General features: G+C 54.8%; 1 protein-coding gene and 1 long non-coding RNA gene across 4 annotated transcripts in view; one reads left to right on the plus strand and one right to left on the minus strand.

The window, feature by feature from the left end:
* SHISAL1 (shisa like 1) overlaps positions 1–12267 on the plus strand; it is a 53758-nt gene extending 41491 nt beyond the window's left edge. For all 3 annotated transcript variants that reach the window (XM_032949428.2, XM_076065440.1, XM_032949429.2), the window contains 4 exons: positions 2631–2802; positions 3245–3458; positions 4420–4842; positions 10756–12267. In XM_032949428.2, coding sequence (XP_032805319.1) covers positions 2736–2802; positions 3245–3458; positions 4420–4842; position 10756 — 705 coding nt within the window. In that variant the 5' untranslated portion in view covers positions 2631–2735 and the 3' untranslated portion in view covers positions 10757–12267. The remainder of the gene's footprint in view (positions 1–2630; positions 2803–3244; positions 3459–4419; positions 4843–10755) is intronic.
* Positions 12268–15341: 3074 nt separating this feature from the next.
* Positions 15342–22634, minus strand: LOC142924039 (uncharacterized). The gene is made up of 2 exons (XR_012941185.1): positions 20734–22634; positions 15342–15544 (listed from the first exon to the last, which is right to left on the minus strand). It is a non-coding gene; the product is annotated as an uncharacterized LOC142924039 (long non-coding RNA).
* Positions 22635–23447: the final 813 nt, after the last annotated feature.

Below are 23447 nucleotides of genomic sequence, written 5' to 3' on the forward strand. Positions count from 1 at the left end.
ATAGTCGCTCTCGATAAGGACAACCACTGTTGACTTCCCGACAAATTGGTGGGTATTTTATCGACCTCCTTAGGGCATGGTGGGCCGAGCCGATCGCTGAATCGGGATTGGAACGACTCGCAATCTTCCAAAAGGTTAACTAAATTAATGGCAAAACGGCTGACGAGCAAATCATCGTGTTGTGTCACCCAGTGGTAATACAACAACAGAGCAATAAATAAGATCATTTCAGGAAATACAAGGTGATCCATTTATAGATACCCAATGAAAGTGGGCATACATTATGGAGGAAACTACATTATACATTTTCAAAACCTCTATGCGTCTCCCATTAAACCCATAAACGCTTACCACGTCTTCTTAATCTATCCCTATCCACGCTGGCTGACATAGCCATCACATGATTTAATCACCTGCTGCAGGAGGGTCAATACAAGTCAGCGGAGTATCTATAAATGGATCACCTCCGTGTTACATCAAGTAATTCATTTTGCCGACGAGGGAAGAGGGAAGTCGCCTAGTCGCCCTTTCCATTTCAGCTCTGCCGCCGTGGCAATGAGGGCCATGTCCAAATCGATCCATCACCGACCCCAACCCCAACACCATCCCGAAATGCATCCTTTAAGTTAACCAGATCCCGATCCACGAACGCTAAATCTTAAACCGATACAGAGCCCAGACCCCATCTCTGACTGGATCCATAACCCTATCCCTCACTACAAATATATTGCAGACTTCTAACCTTATGTCTAACCTCTTCCCTAACCGTTAACCCTAAATCTTAACCCCATTTCTTCCCAAACCCCATCTCTAATCCTACCAAACCCCATCTCTAATCCTAACCCGAACCCAATGGAAGTGATTCTCTGCCCCAATGACCCTGAGCCAATGCAGGAAATTCCACAATCCCGTGGCAGGAGCGAGCCTGCCAATCGGATACCTGCCGTTGAACACGTAAAAAGCGTTGACAACGTTTTATCGGCCCCTGGAGGGATGATGGGCCGAATGGTGGATGCCTGCGATCACGGTTTTAACTCGCCGACATTTCCATCGCGAGCCGCTGGAGCCACGAGCCCAGGTGGGGGCCCAGGTGTGGGTGCTGACGGGCGACGCGTGGTGCGTGGTGCGTAGGTGCGTGTGTGGTGCGTGGTGCGTGTGTGGTGCGCAGGTGTGTGTGTGTGTGTGTGCGGCGACGGAGTGTCATCGTCTCTCTGCGGTTCCCTCCCCCATGCACGGGGGAGTGGGTGGGGGGGAAGAGGCGATGCGGTGACGTTTCTCGCGATCTGTTGCTGCATGCGCGCAACATTCAATTCAATTTCAGAGGAAATTGGAAAAACGTCGCGTTTAACGCACACGCACACACACGCGCACACACGCGCACACACGTGCACACGCACACACACGCGCACCGTCCTCCAGTCGCTATTACTGAACGCTTCCAACACACAGCCCCATCCCATTGTGCAAAATGTGTACACACGCGCGCACAAAGACAAAAGAACTGCGATGGCCGTTCAGGCAAAGTGCTTTTAGCGAGCACCTTTGAAGGCCAGCAAGGTACACGAAGTGACGGTGTGGCCATGAGCCGCGACCTTTGACTCCCCAAATTCCAACGTTCTCACACACCGCACCAGGAACTCATTTAAGTCCGAGTCATCCTAGGAGAAGCCCGGGATTTGCTCATCTAGCCCTGGCCGGGATTACAGTTTGGGTCGCGGGGTTCATTCGCATGACTGAGCGCGCCCAGGGCACCGCCGCGACGCGCCGGTGGTCGGCCACTCGTGGGGTCTGACCCCCTGCTCGGTACTTGGAGCGCCGACACTCACAGGCCGCACGACGCCGCTCGCCCCCTAAGCTGGCCGCCACCGAGCTCCGTTGGCCATCGAGGTAGACGGCCCCCGCCCGCCCCCCGCCCGCCCCCCCTTACCCCCCCCCCCCCGAGGGCTTTATCCGAGTTCAGAAACGCGCCGCTGGGGCTCCCAGCAGAGCGACGCGTGATGCGTCAGCGACGCGCGAGCCCCCGGCAGACGGCGCCGCGGAAGCAATCTCGGAGACGAGGCCGTTTCCCCGAGGATACATTTCGACCTCGTAACGCCGAGCGATTTCAATTCTCATTCATAATCATCATCATCAGCCGTGGACAATCCACTGCTGGACGAAGGCCTCCACACCGCCGCTCCCGCCGCCTCTTATGTTCCTGCGGTGTAACAATCCACGTGGCACCGGCTCACACGCGCCGCTTTCATCGCTCCATCTCGCCGGCGGACGTCCCTCTCGGACGCTGCGTGCGTTCCGACCGTCGGCCATCCCCCCCCCCCCTCGAGCTACGCGTCCCGTCCACCAGCGGGACCCACGTGATATATCACGGACCCGGGGTGTATGTTCTCGCGGCCGCGTGATCCTATTTACAAACTCTCAATGCCACCCCAAGTGTGCGTCAACACACGAACCCAGATTGCCAGCGAGGGAGACGGGGGTGGTGTTGGGGTGGGGCCTTGTGGTGGTGGGCGGGGGGGGTGCAGTAGAGGGAGGTAAGGGTGGAGGCGGGACGCGAGCCGTCCGTCCCCGCTCGGTGCATGCGCTACCCGGTAATTGGTGGCTTCGCGCCAACTGAACCGTTCCCGTTTCAGCGCGGTGGCCGCACGGAGGAGGAGGCGGCGGCGGCGGCGGCAGCGACGCGTTCGGGCGCGGACGTGCGGCTGTGATGCCCTCCGACCCCGACGCCTGACCTCACCATGACGAGGGGCCTGGCCAGCGCCGTCACCGTGGCAACGGCCCTGCTTTGCGCTTTGATCGTCGGAGGTGAGGGCCGCGCGGTTCAGCCGCGGTGGGGAAACACGCGGGTGGCGCGTGGGGAGGGGGGGGGCGTTTGGTGGGAAGGGGTGGGGAAGGGACGGGTGGTGACCGTACACCGAGCACGCGCCCTTCATGACCCCACACGAGCCCTCGCGGCAACCAAATCTCGGTTCGCTCGCGAGGAGTCCCCACTGCGTTGGGGGTGTTGGTGCTGTCGTGCTGCTGTGCCGCTCCCCGGTGCGCGTAGATTCGGCACTAAGTCTGACGTTTCGACACACGTGCCAGGAGCCTCCTTCAGATGAGAAAAGAGATTAAAAAAACTAAAAGTCGGCCAATACGACACACGGCCTCAACCTCAAAAAGCGGACACGCGGAATTTCAGCCACGTGACATTAACGAGGTCCCCCCATCCCCAACCCCCCCCCCCCCCCCTCGGCAACGTGCGCAGGGCTGGGCGCGTACCACCGCGTGTGCGAGCCGTACACGGACCACGTGGACAAGTACCACCCGGGCTTCCACTGCCCGCGCCTCTCCGACGACAAGGCACGCCTCTACTGCTGCCGTCGCAGCAACGCCACGCTCAAGTACTGCTGCAACGAGAGCGAGTTCCAGCACGTCATGGCCGTCAACCTCACTGCCGACGCCGTGGCCTACGGGCACAAGTGAGTCGGGGCCTTCCGTCGGGGGGACCCTCCGTGGGGACCTTCCGTATGCATGTTGAACTTCTTTGGCACCGTACGTAGACGGTCGTGCTCGAGGGAGGTGTGCGCGGGGAGGAAAAGTGGAAGCTGCCCGCGTGGCTTTCATTAATCACTCCGTTGAGAATTTGTGCGATTTTTTTTTATTCATGGAGCAAGCGGCGTTGATTTGTGTACGGAACGTTTGGAATATCGATTGGATTGGCGGGGCTTAATTTCTCGCTGTAAATCTTCTGTGGGGTCGCACGTAGACCAGAGTAGGCCCAGAGGCTGCATAGAGAAGGAACTGGGGGTATGGTGGACGTGGTGTGCCGGGTATGGAAATAATTGACCCAGTTGAAATTACAGCAAGCCCTGGATGAGTATAGAGAATAAATGCGACGAGGTGACACCTGCTGCAGCTGGCATCTCAAGTGTGTGTGTTGTGTTTGCGCTTAATAGCAACGGGGCCTATTCGGTTCAAATTGACAACGCGGATTTTGTCACGCTGTCCAACGTTTGCCCGTTAACTTTCGGAGCCATCCCCTTTCCAGGTGAAGCGCGACGTCGTGAAATGACATCACTACATGTGATATCGTCACACGCGTGATGTCATATCACGACGTCGCACGTGCGTGGTATGACATCACGCACGTCACGTCGTCACGTTGGCCACGTTGGCCGAAAGGCCTCATCAATTACCGCTGGTATTGTACCGCCAGGTCTTTGGGCATAGCCCTGTGATTGATGTGGCCGGTTACCTACAGGGCAACAACACAATTCCACGGGAACACTTCACTTGGATTAGATCCTCTCTGCGAGATTTATCATGAACCCCCCCCCCCCCCCACCTCTACAAACGAACAGAGACGACCTAGAGCTAACGCACGAGGCAATCTCGCCCCCGCCTCTCCTCCCCACCGTCTCCTCTCCTCCCCCGCCACAGCAACTACGGCGGCCTCATCGGCGTGTGGATCTACGGCCTGCTGATGATCACCCTCGTGGCCGTCGACCTGCTCTTCTACTGCACCACCAACTACGAGCTGTGCCGCGTCTACCTGGCGCGCTGCGGACTGCAGTGCCTCTGGGGGCCCGGCTGCCCCGGCTCGGCGCAGGCCAACGCGGCGGCAGCGGGCTCGCCGGCGCTCGGCCCCGCGGGGCCCGGCAAGGGCGCGGCGACGCCGTCTGGGGCGCCGTCGGTCTCGGCGTCGGTCTCGGCGTCGTACTCGGCGGTGCCGGTGGCGGCGCCGTCGGCGGTGCCGCTGCCCGTGGCCACGACGGCCACGGCGCTGCTGGTGACGCAGCCGCGCTCCGCGGTGACGACGGCGCCGGGCTGCTCGGCGCAGGACGCGGCGGCGTCGCAGGCGTGGTGAGTGCCGGTTCGGCGGCGGAGCACGGCACTTGCGGCTAGCGCCGGCGCCGGTTCTAAGCACATCGGTGTGTTGAACTTCTTTGGCACCGTACATAGCCAACCGTGCTAATCGGAGGTGCGGGGGAAGGACATCAAACTAAACACAACAAGCGGCTCTAAAAAAAAGTGAGTTTGTCGATCTAGAATTCTAGATCAGGATTTAAAAGTGCGTAGCTCCAGTGGCTTCCTAATATCGGAAGGAAGAGCGTTCCAGACGGCCACAGAAGCGCATCTAAAAGCGCACAATGCGGTAATCGTGTTTGTAACACTCACCCCGGTTCTAACCCCAACCATAACATTTTTTTAACTCCCACTTTTCAATTGACCGGCCGGTGGATCCAGTGGTAGAGCAAGCGGTTCGCAATCGCCGAGATTTCGAGTTTGCATTTTGTTTGGGGAGTTGACTCGGCCCATCATCCTTTCCTTGGGTGGGGGGGGGGTAGTCAATAAAGTGGGCAAGTCAACCATGCTTAATATATGGAGAAACTAACCCCCATCAAATTCGGAAATGCCGAATTTGCCCACCACTGGCTCAGGGCTCTAAACAGGAGTTGAGCACCAACGGCTGAATGCCCATTCGAGTCAGAAATCACTCCGGCTTCATGCTACTTTTAACTTTCAATACAGGAACTTGTGAGGTGCCTGAAGAGATTTAAACAAGAGACGGAGATGTGGCAACGTTTTAGAAATACACGAGGCTCTGACATTTAGCTGACTTTTGGCACGCTCATATCGATATATTTTTCTTCTGAATCCGCGGGCCCCCTTTTAGCTGCTTGAAGCCCCCGCGCGTGGGCGAGCCCCGGGGTGTGGGCGAGCCCCGGGGTGTGGGCGAGCGAGCGGAAAAGATGCGACGCGACCCGATAGGCGCCTCCACAACAATAATCCACCTGACTCGAACGAAAACACTCTTAGCAGGCAAGACAAATCCATTATTCACGTTTGTTTGCGTCATCGTTGTCAGAGGCGAGAGGGAAACAAAACGCGGATTTGTTAAAAGTCCCTCGCCTCCGCGTGGGATCTTAAACGTCACGCAGACAGGTGAAAGGCAAAGGTGCAGCCCCGCAAGTTCCTGATCGAGCCGCTGCTGCCGGCAGGGCCTCCCCGCAGGAGGGAGCTCTAGAGATAGCCCTTCTGCAGGGTATGTGGCCTACTCTTCCACGACGGTCAGACGTGTTGGGAGAGGTGGGAGTACCCGCGCTTCACCCCACCGTACGCGGCCTGACGAAGGACTCACTGCGGTGGACCCATTCACACTGCCGGTTGGACCGAGGCGGTGCGGCTGGGGGATTTAGGAAACTTGCCGCCATTGTTTCAACTGCCGCGCTGGGAGATCGAACCGGGGACCACTGGATTCCAGCTCAGGTCCTGCAGAGGGCGAGGAGAGTGTGGGGAGAGCAAGGCGCACATCACGCCCTGCCGATGCTCGTGATGCCATCCTCTTAGCGACTGACCAACAGAGATGTGGCATCAATGTGCACGAGGGTTTACAATACATTTGTTTTGTATTATCATAAAATCAATGGCCCATCTTCAAAGCAGATGTATACACTAAGGCCACAATGTTATTGACGAACGAGTGCAGGGGTTTCAGTTTTCAGTTTAATTTATTAGGAGGTATAACCCTGTGAGCCATGCGGCTCTTGACTCGGGTGCAACCGCAACAAACAAAAAACATGAACAAGAAACATCTTTAAGTGACTACGTGCAACAGAAAAATCCAGGAAAAAACAGCAAAGTCTTCCGGAAAAAACACCGCATTTCAACGCTGTGTGCAAAAATTCCAGTGGGAAGCAAGTCAAACAATAACAACCATAAGACAATTTAGATTAAGTTACCAGGCTAACTTTGTACTACAACAAACAAACATGGCTAATATATTCTTGGTTCTTTCGGTAAAGTCACGTATAAGGGAAACAATAAAATAACAATAAAATAATAAAATATATATATATTATTTAATTGTTTCCCTTATAAGTGCAATATTTTTATTATTTTATTGTTTCCCTTATACGTGACTTCACCGAAATAACCATAATGTGAATCCCTGCAGTCACGAAAGCTTTAAATCTAAACATGGCTAAACCAAAACGTTTTCAAAATCACCAAAATAAAGCTCAAAAAAACAAATGTAACAGTGATCATAGGAACTGTGATTCAAATTTAACAATAAACGATATACATAACATGTACGACCAAATTGTGCTTGTTGCACCACTGACATCACAGTGTCGTCCAATCTGATTTTTTTTCTATCAGCCATTCAGTCGTCCGTTCCGCTCGGACGCCGTAGCACCACGTGGCTCCCGTGGGTTTGGCTAACGGCTGGAAATATAAAAAAAATATATATAAATTTATATTTTAAAAGAGATCATTACACTTGGAGCTCAATGCCATCAATGCAAATGATGGAGTGGCCATTATTGCAATGATCGTAAGGTCAACAAACAGGAGTGAATCAATCCTCACGACGGCATTGCAATGCACTTGCAGCAAGTGCCGGAGCGTTGAACACGATCGCGCCCCGTGCGCCCACGACAAAATAATTCACGGCGCACTGCAGCCCAACGTGGCGGTTCAATAGCAACAAGTCGATAATATCTACGGATCGTGTCAGACTCGACTGCGAGTTTTGTTTACAGTCTCAGTAAACAGTTTTGAACATCTAAATAAATGTCAGTGTATATATATACATATTTACATATTTATCTGGGTGCGGCCTCATGTATATTGTGGCCCCATTCTGCGTTTGTCTTTAACTCCCTTGCCTGGTGTACAGGAGGTCGTGGGTTTGAGCCCGATGCTGACGCCTGCTGTATATTTGGAGTTTGCGTGTCGTGTCCCTCTCACCGTGGTCACGTGGATTTTTATCTGGGTCCTCCGATCCCCCACCCCCCCCCCCACACACACATTTAGAATGATCATGCGTTTAGAATATTTGGCTCCTATGCATGTCCACGTGATAAGCCACGTAATCGGGTTATCATTTGTGGCCAGGTCGTTTCTAACAAAGAGCTATAATAACTCAGTGGGCCTTATCTGGCAAAATAAAAAAAAAGTTGCTAGTTTAGTTTTACATTGTTCTGACCAGGGATCTGTTTCAGCCAGAGCTATCCAGGGCTGAGTTCCAGAAACATATATCCTGGTGGTGGGGGGTGGGGTTTGGGATGGTCTTAGTCCATCAAAATTAAGCCTTGGTCCTGACGTCCTAGTGAGGGCCCTTGGAGCCACGGTCATCCCAAATCATCCTGGCCTCCAGCAGACATCGACAAGTTGTTGATGAGGTCGAGATGTAGTGAGATGACAGAAGAGAAATGAAGACAAGATAGAGATGGGAGAGATTAATTGGCCTCGGGTTAATGATCTCGTTATGTTTATTAGGACTTGGGAATCCCCCCCCCCCCTGATATTTAATGCACCCATAATGTATCCTATAAATCTCCAAGGCCCCTCGAGCTGCTTGGGGGTCCCGACGTCTGCTAACGCCCTGGCCACGCGGCTTACGCCCAATCCTCCTCCCCCCGCTACGCCCCCCCCCCCACCCAGCCCCAGCCCCCACCAACTCCATCCATCCCTCCCCTTCTCGGTGAGAGATGCTCTGCTGTCCCGTGCAGAGAGAGAGACACACACACAGACTCGGACGACCTTGAAGACCGTTCGCCTTAAACTTAATTACTTAGCCTCTAACAGAAACGCCGCCGCCGCGGCCGGAGCGCGTGTTAATTTCGCGGAGCGCGTTAGAGGGGGCGCGCCCCCCCCCCCACCCACTCGCACGAACACGCCAATGAAAGTTGCTTTATAATGCAGATTCCTCTCCGGCTTCTCCTTCGCAAACGAGGGCGGCCCGGCCCATTCGCGGTGCAGCTGCTGAAGGTTCGCTACATTTATTCCGGCAGTAAATTGCCACAGCTGCCGGTTTTTTTCGTTTAACGTCCGCCGGTGCGTTCGGTGCACAGGTGCGCACAGAGGTGCCCTTCGTTGCTTTAAACAGATTGTGTCGGAGCAGGCACTGTTAGCGAGCGCCTATCAAGGCATGGGCAGCGTATGAGTGGCCGGGAATTGAACTCAAGTCGCCGGCGCAGTGCCAAAACCGCTAGACCACCGCTCCTCAAAACATGAAAAGACTCCCCCCCCCCCCCGATACATAAAAAGACAAAGATCCCCCGTATAGCCTGCTCAGACTATTGGGGCAAGTGCTGCTAGCGAGCACCTATCGAGGCCGGCACAGCGCACAAGGGAGTGGGTGGCCAACACCACGCCCGACCGCCTTTGTCTCCCTAGTGGCGATGTTTATACACCGCACCAGGTACTCATTAAGACCGAGTCGACCTAGGGGAGGCCCATGACCGGTTCAGATAATCGTCACTGATGTTGGCCGTGAGCGGGAACCGAACTCGGATCGCCGGGTTCGTAGCGCAGCGCGCTAACCGCTACACTACCGCTCCCCAACACACAGGTACACACACGCACAGAAACACACACAGGTGAACACAGCACACTAATCATGACGCAACAGCTCCACCCTACATACAGGCACTCACGCGCATAAGCGCACACACAGGCATGCACACACGCTGAAGTGCACACACGGACATGCACACACACACGGGCATGCACACACGCACAAACTCACGGGCATGCACACACGCACAAATTCACACACGGGCATACACACACGCATAAATTCACACACGGGCATACACACACGCACAAACTCGCACACGGGCATGCACACATGCACAAACTCACACACGGGCATGCACACATGCACAAACTCACACACGGGCATGCACACATGCACAAACTCACACACGGGCATGCACACATGCACAAGCGTGCACACACACAGGCATGCACGCACACAGCATTTTTCTTAATTGCTGGCACGCAAACGCCTTCAGGGAGCAAAAGCTGCTAAAGCTTCGAGATTCTCGCGAGGAGCAGCGCGGCTCAGCTGCTGCCGCTGCCCTCGCCACCGCCGCCTTCCCAGGAAGATTTCAGGGATTTTTGTTGTTGTTTGCGACCGTCCGATGCTGCTTCATTTAATAATAATAATGCAATTTATAACGCGCGCAACTCAGAGACGCGGAGCCAAGCTCAGTCAATAATGAAAAAAACCGCAGAGATCCCGCGACGAGAAACGCCCGCCGCTCTCGCTACGGGAAACATCACAAACCCGTGACGGGCTTCCAATGTGTCCCTCCACCAGGCGTGGGGCTTGCGTAGTCGTCGCCAATTCGCCGCCGCCTGACCCACGCTTCGCTCGTGTGCGTGCCACGTCCACTTGCGCAGCGATATGAAGCCGCCAAACTGCGTCCAGATGCGCTTCTGCGGCCGTCTGGAACGCTCTTCATTCAGATATTAGGAAGCTCACTGGAGCTATGCACTTTAAAATCAAGATTGGAAACTAATTTCTTTAGAACTGATTTTTGTATTTAGTTTGTTGTCCTCCCCCCCACACCTCCGATTAGCACGGTTGGCTACGTATGGTACGAAATAAGTTCATCGTGCATACACATATATACGTTTGTGTGTGCTCTCTCCCTGTTCGTGCAGAGTTTGAATGAGTGTGTGGAGGTTGTGTACGTCTGTCCTTTGTCTGTATGGGTTTCTTCCAGTTTCCTTCCGTAGCTTAAATACAACCATACAATTTAACTGTAATTAAAGCAAAATATCCCATTATAAAAAATAGTCACTTACAAATCATTCAATTGGAGTTACCAAGACAGCAGCAGCAGCAGCAACATCGCCCCCTACTGCGTAAAACCTGGCAGGACCCCTCGTGGATGCTTTATTGGGTAAACAAGCAGAATGATGATGATGATAATCATAACAATAAGTCTCCCTGCTCTCCCCTTCCGTATCTTGCAGACACGGCGAGCCCGTGGTGGACTGACTGACGATCGGGCGCAACGTGCGCATGGCGTGCGTGCACCACGACTCGACTGCTCTCACAGTAGCCCGGAGACAACGCCACGAGCGGGAGGAGGGAGTGGGGGACGCTGCGCTGCCCGTCGTGGCGAGACAGGGCCACCCAACGGGGCCACCCAACGGGGCCACCCATCGGGGCCACCCAACGGGGCCACCCAACGGGGCCACCCATTAGGGCCACCCGATCCGGGTGTGTGGCGTTGGAGCCAAACCGCGGCGAGAGATTGGGGAGAAGTTGCCGGAGTTGTGTCTCGGCGATGACGTGCGGACACGCGTTCAGGAAGAGCCCGCAGTTGAAGTCGCCTTGTGTCTCTCCATCACCCTCTCTCTCTGCAATTCGAAGCAACTTTGAGAGACTGAAGTCAACATCTGGAAAAACCCGTTTACGAAATCCCCACAATGCTCACAGCTTAATTCCTCGCTGGTAGTCTAGAGTAGGTGGTACGTGAATAGTCGTAGCCACAGTCATAGCGGGGGAGGTATACTGGATGTGGTGTGCCGGGTGGGGTGGCAAATAAAGGCCGTGGCGGCGTCATCGGCACTTGGACTGCAGGAACGCCACGCTGACCACAACCAAGAACTTCATCTCCGATGGATCGACGCTCACCCACGTACACCATCTGTGTGGAATCAGCAGAGGTGCTTACTGCCTGAACCTGATAGCACAGGTGTATTGCACAGGAGGTCCTAATGCTGTTGTATAATGCCAGAATGAGCAATGTGCTTTAATTCTGCGTATATATATACACATGTATAGACGAAGATCCCCCATATAGCCTTTAACACTGTTGGAGCAAGTGCTGTTAGCGAGCAGCTATGAAGGCTTGCACAGCACACGAGGGGGTCTGTGGTTCACACCGAGCCTGACCACCTTTGTCTCCCTAGTGTTGATGTTTACACACCGCACCAGGTACTAATTTAAGGCCGAGTCGACCTAGGGGAGACCCACGACCGGTTCAATATTCGCCACTGTTATTGGTCATGCGCGGGAAACGATTTCGGGTTGCCGCGTTCGTAGCGCTGTGCGCTAACCACTACGCCACCGCTCCCCACGCACGCACGCATGCACGGAGCTCTCTCCAACACCTTTCTGGGGTCGTACCGCGTGTCGTTCAGCACGACGTCCGACGGTTTACTCCACGTGCCAGGAGCTTCTTGAGCAGTGGTTCTTAACCTGTGGTGCCCGCACCCCCCCACCCCCCCAGGGGGTGCGAGATGCCCTTTCTGGGGGTGCAAGACATGGGCGGTTTTTTTTAGCAGGTAAATAATCGAAACACAAATTAACCACGGGCACGTAAGTTACGACTCACTTTGTTTCATCAAACCTACATGTGTTCATTGACACTGTACATGTTTTACGATTGAGAACCAAAGGGGTGCAAGTCTGCAGTAAAGGTTCAGAACCGCTGTTCTTGAGGAACTCGGTGAAGAGAGCCCATCGAAGAGCGATACGGTAAAAAGGCGTGGACACGTACGCAGCAGCAGAAACACGCACACACGTGGCACTCGCGCGCGCGCACACACACGTGCGTCTACGTCACACACACGTACGTCTACGTCACACACACACAAAAAACTCTTGACGGTTTCACGCAACGCGTCCATTGGCTCGCCTTGAGTCTAGACTGTAGTTCGCTGCCCATCGTCACTCACGGTCGCTATTTATTACAACGTGAATGTTCTGCAGTTCACAGCCCAGCGTACACATGGGCCCATTTCCAATCCTCTAGAATGGCTAAGGGTTGGTCTGACTTAGCGCCGGTGGACCCTGAAACAGACGTGTGATTTTGTATTTGCGTAATGTGTGCGTGTGTGTATATATAGAGAGAGATAGAAGCCCGCGGAGAGGCTCCCTAATCAGCCCAAAGCAGTAATCGCTTCCGTTCTCTTCTCCCGCGAGGCGGTGAAGACGATTCGACGAAACGGAGTGAGAAAAAAAATCCCCACGAAGAAACACGCGCGCACGATTCGCTTTGTGAACGCGGCTGAGCCGCTTTCCACCTCCTCGCCCACTGCGTCGCTCGCACTCGCGGTCCGATTCAGCACCACCAGTGCGGCGGACAGCGACAACAACGCAGAGACGCGGACTCCGTAACGCCAAGAAGTCATTCCGTCGACGGAGTACAACAAATCGCACCGTGAGGCCCCTCCCCCGCCGCCCCCCCTACTTTTAGAAATTTGATTTAACGGAAAGGCCACTCCCGTCAGGGCCACGCGTCTACGACCACACGTGTGCCGCACTGTACGTTGCCCTGCTTCGTGGCCCAAGCGCTCGTCCCAAGAGGCTCCGAGGCGGTTGGCAGCGTCATCGACTCTCACCCAAGCTGGCAAAGTGTCAGAGACACACCGGGTCACTCGCACTCACCTGGCGATACTCCTATCCTGGACCCGCGAGATCTCAGCTGTTTAAGCAGAAAATACTTAAAGCCTGGTCTCAATGCAAGGCCCATAAGCTTCTCGGTGGAGTAGGCGATCACAACATTAACTTTCATTTGGCCATATAAAGATATCGGTCCTTCTAAACGTATGCCAATCGGACCAAATGACCATGAAAATGCCCGATCTAGCCAGATCTTGAAAGCTAAGCAGGACTCCGCCTGCAGAGTGCGCGTGGGCCGAGTTCAGTGCAGCAAAGTTCACTGTTGTGCTGTGATGTGCTCCAACGTTTGTGCTCCTTACCGTCACCAGCCTCCCTTGCGTCTGCAGGGAGGTAATATCAAAAACAAACGATTACCATCATCAAACCTTCGCTCACCATCGCTTTGCAGCGTGGCAATACCATCCCCCCACGGTCCGCGCGGTGAGTGGAGGCGCTCGTCCAGCAGTGGAGTGACAAAAAGGCAGAGGAAGAGTTGATGTGCTTGTCCAACGGGCCATCATCGGCGGTGTCCCCCACCACCAAGGTGCCCCCCACCACGGCCGGTTCGGTACTCGGCCCCCACCGTGGCACAACTGGGCCGGGGCCACCCGCATGGGCCCACGCACCCGACTACAGAGAGATGGGGAATTAAACCCCCACCCCACCAGGAGCCGTGTCCACTTCCACCAGGCCACCGAGGCTGAACGATGTCCTGCTCAAGCGATCATTGAGAGGCAGTGGTGATCATCTACCGTGATCAGCCCACGTGGAAATTCCTCATTTCCTATGGGCGTGGAGAGAGTCTATACACATAGGACGACCCACTGTTGACTTCACCAATAAAGCGTACCCGTTTTATTGAGCCCCTCCCAAGGGAATGATGGGCCGAGTCAAACCCCACCCCGCGGAAACCCACCAGCCAGGATTTGCAACTCGCAAACTTGCGATTGTGAACCGCTCGCGCGGTACCACCGACGTTTCTCCACCTAGCCTGGTACCGGCCCCTGCTCTGGGCCGTGTGTGTGTGTAGATTGGGCCGTGCGTGTTGGTTGTGGCAGCGAGACCACGTCCGCTCGTCGCCGTGCAGAACACGAGCCCTAAGAGTGCCTCTCGTCGCCGTCTCGTTCGCGTGCAATAATTAAAACTCGTCTCGTCGGTCGATGTTCGTTTACACCGAATGGCGCGACAGCCAGGGCTTAATTTCTCTCTGAATGTTTTCCAGGTCGCTGGTAGACTGGAGTAGGTGCGGCGTGACTGCCGCAAATAGCCACAGTCCGTAGGGAGAGGTGTTATACTGGGTGTGGTGTGCCGGGGTGCGGGAAATCTTTTATGGGTCGCTGGTAGATGCAGCAGGTGGCACGTAACTGCTGTCGTGGCCACAGCCCGTAGCGAGAAGTGGTATACGGAATATGGTGTGCCGGGGTGCGGGAAATAATTTCCAGGCCACCGACCCGGCTGAAATTAAGCCCTGGTGACAACTGATTCATGAATAATAATAATGATGATTATAATAATAACGATGATGAGATACACTACTATGTATAGCACAATAAAGTCAAGATGTGTGCAGACCGCAGCGCGTTGTGGACGTGACTCGGGCGACGCTCATCAAGGCGCGACGCCGGCCCGCGGCGCTCATCGATGGGAGCTGCCGAGCGCTCGGATTATTTTTCGCGGGAGAGCTGCGTTCACTTTTATTAAGCGTCTCTTCGTGCGGACGATCGATGAATGTCGACCCGTCGATGCGTTTAGCGCAACTTGGAAAGAAAATCAAATTGTGCAAGGGCGGGAGGCTGTGCAACGTGGCTGAGCACATCGGCACCAAAAGGCGCGCCACACACGCAAAGCTGCCAGCAACAAACAGCACGTATTAATTACGTGCGGGATTGAGGCTTCATGTTTCTTGAATTGAGCGAGGTTATTGGAAACTGGGAAAGGAGACAACGGGAGGGAAGACCACATAGGAGCAGGAAAGTAGTGGTCAGCGCGCTATGAATCCGGTCACGCGAGTTCAATTCATGGCCATGGCTAACATCAGTGGAGAGTGCTCTGCGAATCGGTTTTTTAGGCCACCCCTTCACCAAACCGCACTGACCAGTGTGGTGAAGTATGGTCAAACAGCCGACACGGTATGTGGAGGCCTACATCCAGCAGTGGATTGGCAAAGTATTGTACGTGTTTATATTTTTGTTTCATATATATGTTAACAGCTAAACAACAAGTCGTCAGGCGGCGGTCTCGGACACCATCACGGCTCGTGGGCTTTCGGGAGGATCATTCGAGGCGGCAGGAGGACATCGAGATGTCGGGCTTTGTTGAACCAGCCGAGCACTCCAGACGCCAGGATGGAGTTTCATTTGCAAGAGTGACCTGGGTCACTCAAAATGACAAACGCAAAACAAACGCAAATGAAGGGCAGCGATGAAGTATAAATGTGAGGCAAGACGACTGCATCCCACGTGATGCCATCCCAGCGTGAGCGAGTCGGGTCTCGCGCGCGGCCTTCAAATCGCCCAGCGTCAGAACAAAGGACCCCAAATTAATTCCGTCTCGTCGCCCCGCGAGCCCGCTCGACTCGCCGTGACTGCGTTTCATCATCAACAACAACAACAACAGAGGTAGAAGGGGGGGGATGAAGAGTGAAGGTCCTCGTCTCATCTGTTCGAGCGCCGTTTGGGGAATTGTGTCATTTTATTTTGTCTGACGTTGGTGTTTGTCTCGGTGCCTTTCACTTGTCGTATCGCACACACGCACACACACACGCATCTAGGGGCAGTTGCGTGTGTGTGTGTGGGCTGGGACAGTTGCGTGTAAGGAATACGTGGGGAGCGGTGGTGTAGCAGTTAGCGCGCTGCACTAGCAACCCGGCTACCCGAGTTCGATTCCCGCTCACGGTCAACACCAGTGACGATTGTCAGAACCGCTCCTGGGCATCTCCTAGGTCGACTCAGCCTAAAATGAGTACCTGGTGTGGTGTGTAAACATCGCCACTAGGGAAATAAAGGCGGCCGAGCGTGGTCTTGGCGACCCATCCCCTCGTGTGCCGTGTCGGCCTTAATAGGTGCTCGCTAACAGCACTTGCCCTAACAGTCTGTTAAGGCTACACGGGGGATCTTTGGCTGTGTTTGTTCATAACGAGTATCTATGTGAAGTCCAACGTGGCACACGAGCCGGTGGTGTGGCCGCCACCGCACCCGGCCACCTTTGTCTCCCTAAGGCGATGATGTCCACACATACAGCACCGATAGATCATTTACGGCTGAGTTCACCTAGGTGGGAGTCCCAGCACTGGCTCGTATACCACACCGCCGATTAAGGCGTGGTCGGGAATCGAACTCATGCAACAGCCTCCCACCCATTCACAATTGGATTTTATTTTCCATAGCGCAGCGGCGCGTGCCACGGCACCACAAAGGCACACGCGTCTCTGTGCCCATTGAGCCAATGGCAGGCACGGGCAGTACGCATCCACAGTCCCGCACTCTGCAGGAGTGCCGGTGGACATCGGCACTGAAAATCGACGGGGACCTGGCGCTCCATCACGCCGTCGCACCCCTCTAATCAATTAGCACAAATATAACCTTCTCCATAATTAACGGCGCCAGCCATCCGCTCTATAATTTGCATTCGCGACTCCCACTCAGTGGCGTGATCGGCATGGGCCTCGGTGGAAGGAATTAAATAGCACCCCCCTCGCCACCACTCTTCATAGCCTGGGACCCCTCGAGCTCCAGTCTATTGGACCTGCACACTCGATAGCTGCTCCCACACTTACAACCGCGAAGGGGAAGTGAGCGGAACATTACGGGTTTTGGTTTTTAAACTCAGCGACAAATGGGCTCAGTCCATTTCTAAGTGAATCCGTCAAGCGCTGCTGTGCAAAACCCATCGACCAGCGCTTCACTTGGGCCGTTACCCTGGACTCCAACCATCGTCAACACATTGCACAGTCCCCGACCCATCCAACCTGGCAGTCCGGGAGATCGGGAGGAGGTTGGAAGCGTTGCTGCGGTCGGAATTGATCGTAAGGAGAATCGGATTGCAGCAAAAGTAGCATCGGATGATGATTGATGCAGCGTTTTAACAAAACCATCGATTTGCACGTGCAGACTAATAGTGAAACCCAATGACTGACAGTCATAGTTATACAATGAATGTCGACAAGTATTAACTGAATAATCATGGGGATATTGTTGTTGCTTTATGACTGTCGTCTAGGTCGTCTCAGCCTCAAATGAGTGCATGGTGCAATGTGGAAATATCGACAGTGGGGAGACAAAGGCGGCCGGGCGTGGTGCTGGCCACTCACCTCCTCGTGTGCCGTGCCGGCATTTCATAGGCGTTACTCGCTAACAGCACTTGCCCCAAACAGTCTGTTGAAGCTATACGGGGGATCTTTGTCTTGATGACGCCTGGGTGTCATGGTTATCAGCACGCTGGACTTGCTTCGATTCCCCAGGCGCGGCAGTGGAAACAGCGGAGCAAGTTCCTGAGCACGCCAGCCCCCCCAAACCCCAGCCCCCCCAAACCCCAGCCCCCCCAAACCCCAGCCCCCCCAAACCCCAGCCCCCCCAAACCCCAGCCCCCCCAAACCCCAGCCCCCCCAAACCCCAGCCCCCCCAAACCCCAGCCCCCCCAAACCCCAGCCCCCCCAAACCCCAGCCCCCCCAAACCCCAGCCCCCCCAAACCCCAGCCCCCCCAAACCCCAGGCCCCCCAAACCCCAGGCCCCCCAAACCCCAGCCCCCCCAAACCCCAGCCCCCCCAAACTCCAGCCCCCCCCAAACTCCAGCCCCCCCAAACTTCAGGCCCCCCAAACTTCAGGCCCCCCAAACCCCAGCCCCCCAAACCCCACACCCGCCAGCATTGGGGAGGGGAGGCCGAAGCGGGCTCGTGTGCCTCCCTCTGGTGGCGAGGGTCGTTCTCTCTCCTCCCCGTGGCGACTCCACGCGCTGAAGAGGAGACGAGTTGGGGAAGGAGTGGCCCCAACCAACCAACCAGCCACTAGTACCTAGCCCCAACCAACCAGCCAGCCACTAGTACCTAGCCCCAACCAACCAGCCACTAGTACCTAGCCCTAACCAACCAGCCACTAGTACCTAGCCCTAACCAATCAGCCACTAGTACCTAGCCCTAACCAACCAGCCACTAGTACTAGCCCTAACCAACCACTAGTACTAGCCCTAACTACACCTACCCCTAACCAAATACTCGACAGATTCAGAATCTGTTTTATAAATCGTGTAGATGGATTACGATGAGCTATGAAGCTCTTTTACACAGATGTCCAGTAGTGGTTGAGTGGTCAGCGAGTTACAGCAACCAAACAGTACAAGACGATACGAGTGCAAGATATAGGAAATGTAAGAACGTCGCTATAAATAAACACCACATCAGTTCAAATCAACACCAATTACAAGCTTGGGCAAGGCAGCAAAACAACAACAACAACAACAACCCGAGAGCACAACGAGACAACAACAACCACAGCCAGCCACGAGTCGTAGTAACCCTGCATCAAACCAACTCCACCGCCTCGACCAATCTTCGTTCGAGTTTCAGTTGTGGAGTCCACAGCTTTCCCCATCCAACGCCCCCATCCCACCCATCCACAGAACCTCTGTGCAAGTAAAACGCCATCGACCACCCGACATCATCCGGACCACGTGGCCCACATTCCGCGGCGTTGACTCTCGACGCACGACACGGGACGGGGTAAAGGGAGCGGGGGGGGTGGTGCCAGTGTGGACATCCTGAGAGCAGTGCTCCGAACCACGTGGCGTAATCATCGATGTCGATCGCTTCACCCAAACGGGGAGTCGAGTTTGCACATTCACGCAGTGCGTCATTTCAATGAACACGTGTGTAGAACGTCTTTCGCGCCGTACGTTGCCAACCCGTGCGGAGGAAGGACAGCAAAAGCAGTGCAGAACGCCGTTCGGGTAAATGATTTCGGCTCGCCACATCCATTTCACCGTACAGGATAATATTGATAAAGCGTACAAGAATATGGATGGATTATCATGGATCGGTGCATTCTGTACTCTCCAGTTGTAGTGCCTTACGCCGATAATTCCTACTCCAAGCCTGCCAGGTCGGCTGCATTGCGAGCAATACCGAGCGAGACGAAGCCCCGCGCACTCAGGGGCTAAAGGGAGCCGAGCGGGACCGTGCGCACACAACGAGGGGCAACAGAGGAAGGAGGCGGTCACAAACGCGAACGAACAACACCCACGGAACAAGAGAGAATCCCTTCTCGAAACGATTCGCGGGCTCGGCACAGCCACTCGCCGCGACGTTCGCTCGCTCTCTCTCTCTTCTCTCTCGCCACGCTTGACAACAGCAGATATATATATTTAATTCGCTTCCAGCACGAGTCATATCTCACGCCAATTACCATCAAGCCCGTGCGTGCTATTTATGCCGCTGCACACACAGTGTGTGTGTGGGGTGGGTTGGGGCGCGCTAAGAATGGGGGACGCGCGGATGTGATTAATGACCGCGAATTGTGATCCTCAGACACCGGGGGCTGTAATCTCACGATCTCCAGGCGCGACCAGGGGAGGGGGGGGGAGGGACTCTAATTTTAAACTCCACCATTCCACGCCATCATCAGCAAACATCTCCCACACCCCTCCCGTAGGCCGTCACTGATTACAAGTTTCTGAATAATTACACACAATCTTGTCGGGTCGCCTGGGGATTGCGAGTGCGTGGCACAGGGTGATTAGGAGCGGTGGTGCAGCGGTTAGCGCTACGCTACGAACCTGGCGACCCGAGTTCGATTCCCGCTCACGTCCAACACCAGTGACGATTATCTTAACCGGTACTGGGCCTCCCCTCCTAGGTCGACTCAGGCTCAAATGAGTACCTGGTGCGGTGCGTAAACATCGCCACTGGGGAGACAAAGGCGGTCGGGCGTGTTTACTGGCCACCCACCCCCTCGTGTGCCGTTCCGGCCTTGATAGGTGCTCGCTAACACTTGCCCCAAGTCCGTTAAGGTTATACGGGGGATCTTTGTTCTTTGTTGTCGCCACGCGGCGCACTGCACGTGGCGTGCCGCAAACCCGGATCCAATTGAGCCTTGGGCTCAGGCGATTGCTGGGCCCGAAATCCGTGTTTGTCATCCTCATGCCCATCCACTGCTGGATGAGGGCCCTCTCCACGCCGTGCTGCTGGCGAGGATTAAGTGACCATACCTCACCACGATGGTCAGTGCGGGTTGATGGACGGCGGAGGTGCAGGTGTGTACGCCCGTAGCACAGTACAATGTTGGAGCGTAGTACTGCACATCACAGTGGCATTTGCTGCACCGACTTCTGCTGATAATGCAGTCCCACATCAGCTTATGACAACCTCGTACGTGCGTGGAGGTCGCTCATCCAAGCAGTGCCCGGGCTCAAACCTGCTGAGCTTCATCTGACGAGGGTGGGCACATGGCGGGTTATTTTGTCACAGGTGTACATTGACGAACACATTACAGGTGTGGAGGAAGCCCTCGTCCAGCAGTGGATCGATAATGGCCGATGATGAATAGAATAATTTAATGGATAGGCGTACCTCGTACTGTCGTGGCAGTGCCTTACGCCCAGAATCCATCCGTGCCCCAAACCGGCCTAGCAGCGTTCCGGGAAAACACCTAGTGAGAGCCGGGGCCCTGGTGGAATCAGAGATTGTACGGAGCGAAGACGATTCCGTGGTCCCGGGGAGTGCTTAAAGAAGGCGAGTCACTCGCAAACTCTTGGAACCGCGTGCCCGCCCCGACCACTGCCAAGCTCCTGGATGAAGGCGATGTGACGGAGAGTGCTGCGATTTTCCATTAAGGATTTATCACGGCGCTAAGAGGGTCGCACGGGGCACGCCGCTTCGTGTCGCGATGATTTAATGGGAGATCGGAAGTGATGGCAGCTGCATCTTGATTTATAGAAGGGGCGCAATGATTAACTCCAAATTGGGATCACGTGCAGGGAGAGAGTGAGCCCATTATTATTCAACATTTACGGAGGCTAAAGCCAAATGAGGAAAGTTTGATCATCAGAAGTAGACGTGGTCATTCCACTGTTGGATGGACGCCTCCCCAAGTCGCCGGGATCTCTCACGATCCTGCGATAAATCATAACCCCCTCCCCTCGCACCCGTACACGAGACGCTGTCATTGCTCCGTCTCTCCGGTAAAATCGTTCTCTGCGTTGGTTCCCTCCTTGAGCCCACAGGGTCACGATCCCTTCCAGCGAAGTGCCCTGGCCATGCCTACTTCCTTTTCTAAAATAAGTCAATTTTAACTCGTTCACGATGTCCTGGGTGCATACATTCCGTCATTAATGAATCAGTTGTTGGCAGCCCGTGCCTTAAGCTTTCGGAGGCACCGAAGCAAGAAATTCCAATTCACGGTTTTTTGAGTGCCAGATAACACGCGCAGAGAGAGAGAGAGAGAGACGCAATGTGTGATGCACCAACAATGGGACACTCGCTCCATTAAATAGTACCCCAGTGCGTGTCCCACTCGCCGCTGTTGGCGGCGAGTGGGACACGCACTGGGGTAGTCAGTGCGCTAACCACGGCACTACCGCTCACCATGCATACATCATACACCCAATGACGCGCATGCAATTACTGTTTGTCCTACCCCCATTAACATGCGTACATGACAGGTGTCACTTACAGCAACATATTACATACCTATGACATGTACGCTCTCAGCAGGACACTGCGATGATAGGGATACCACTGCACGTGGGACCGTGGTTTGCAATGTCCGTGTTTCTGATCCACGTCACAACAGCTCCGAAGCGCACAAAGATGCACGCTTAGAATTTAGACCGAGAGGCCCCCTTCCTCGTAGCAAGCCGTTACGAGAAAGGGGGCTGCTTCGGTAGGACACGTAACCAACAGAGATGGTGGCTGGCTGCCGAGACCTAATGAAAGAGAGGCAGACAAAGCAGAGGGCGGGGGGGGGGGGGAGCACACAGCCCCAAAGGGTACGTGCACCGCGGAGATGGAACGATGAGCTCGTGTGATGGAGCTGGATGGATTGTTGCACTGGGAGACGGCGACGACTTTGGGAGCCCTTCGTCCGGCATGAATCTATCACCGCTAATTGGATAGTTGGCGGTCGAGACGAACGATGATGCTTAGACACAATTTAAACCTTTTACCTTGAAAGCGTCTCTTTCTCGCTCTCTCTCTGTGTGTCAGCATAGACAGATTGCATTTACTTCAACAGGAAGGCCCAAGAAGCTGTTATCGCAAGTCCGAGCATGCACCTCTCCATGCTGCTTTGGGACTGTGGCCGCTGGTCGGGACGGGTCATGGAGTGGCAGCCAGAGAGGAGAGACCACATATCCCGTGGCGTGTCACGGCAACAGGGGAGCGAGCGGCAGCTGCTGGCGACAACGGCGACGATGGCTGGGAACGGCGAGCATTGACGAGCGCTCGGTGTGAGCGCACCGCGTGGTTAAATAATCTCGGTGTCATTTAATCATAATTATTATAATTACTTATTTATCAAGAGTAAGCACACCGAGTCGTAGGAGTCTTTTTCAGGAGGGTCCTGCATTGTTTTTTTTTATTTTAAAACGTTTTAAGCCAATTTACGATGAGTCGTGTTAATTATACACGTGGGGGAGGAAACCGAAGCACCCGGGGGAAATCCACGCATTATGCGAGGGGGCAACGCTCGATCCCCGTTCTGATGGAAACAGATGGCTTTTGCGTCCACACTTTGCTGTACCGCCTTCTCCTGGCGAGCCAGGATACGGGCACCTCCCCGGCGTCCGCGGAGAAGGGGATTTCACGACAACGTCAATGTGCGCGGTGATCCAACAACCCCCCCCCCCCCTGCTGCTGCTGCTGCTGCAGCCTCCACAGCGCTGGGTGTTACAGGCAGCAGCGTAGCCACCACGACCACCAAGCGCCCGAGTGGCGGTTCAATGACCTCCACATGCAGCCGAGGAAAGGAGGGTGAGCGGATCACAGAGCGCTTAGGGCCCACTCCACGAGTCGGCAGAGTCCCCGGGGAAGCCTCGCAGGGCAACGAGACCCACACGTGCACGCGCGCGCTCCACAATTGATTTGACGGCCGTGTTCACGACCACGTGCACACGTTTAAAGCGTTTAATTAGGCAAAGGCCGCGAGCGAGGAGTAATTGTAAAGAGTGAAGCAGCAACGTTGTAATGTTCAACACGTGATGCGAACGGGGAGGTTCTCTTTAAAAGGGCAAGTATTACACAGGCCTCTTGATAATATTTTAATTCGCGGTATTCACTTCCTGTAG

Source organism: Petromyzon marinus, chromosome 7, assembly GCF_048934315.1.
Source record: "Petromyzon marinus isolate PM22_M1 ecotype Great Lakes invasive population chromosome 7, UKy_Petmar_22M1.pri1.0, whole genome shotgun sequence".
NCBI classification, from domain to species: Eukaryota; Metazoa; Chordata; class Hyperoartia; order Petromyzontiformes; family Petromyzontidae; genus Petromyzon; species Petromyzon marinus.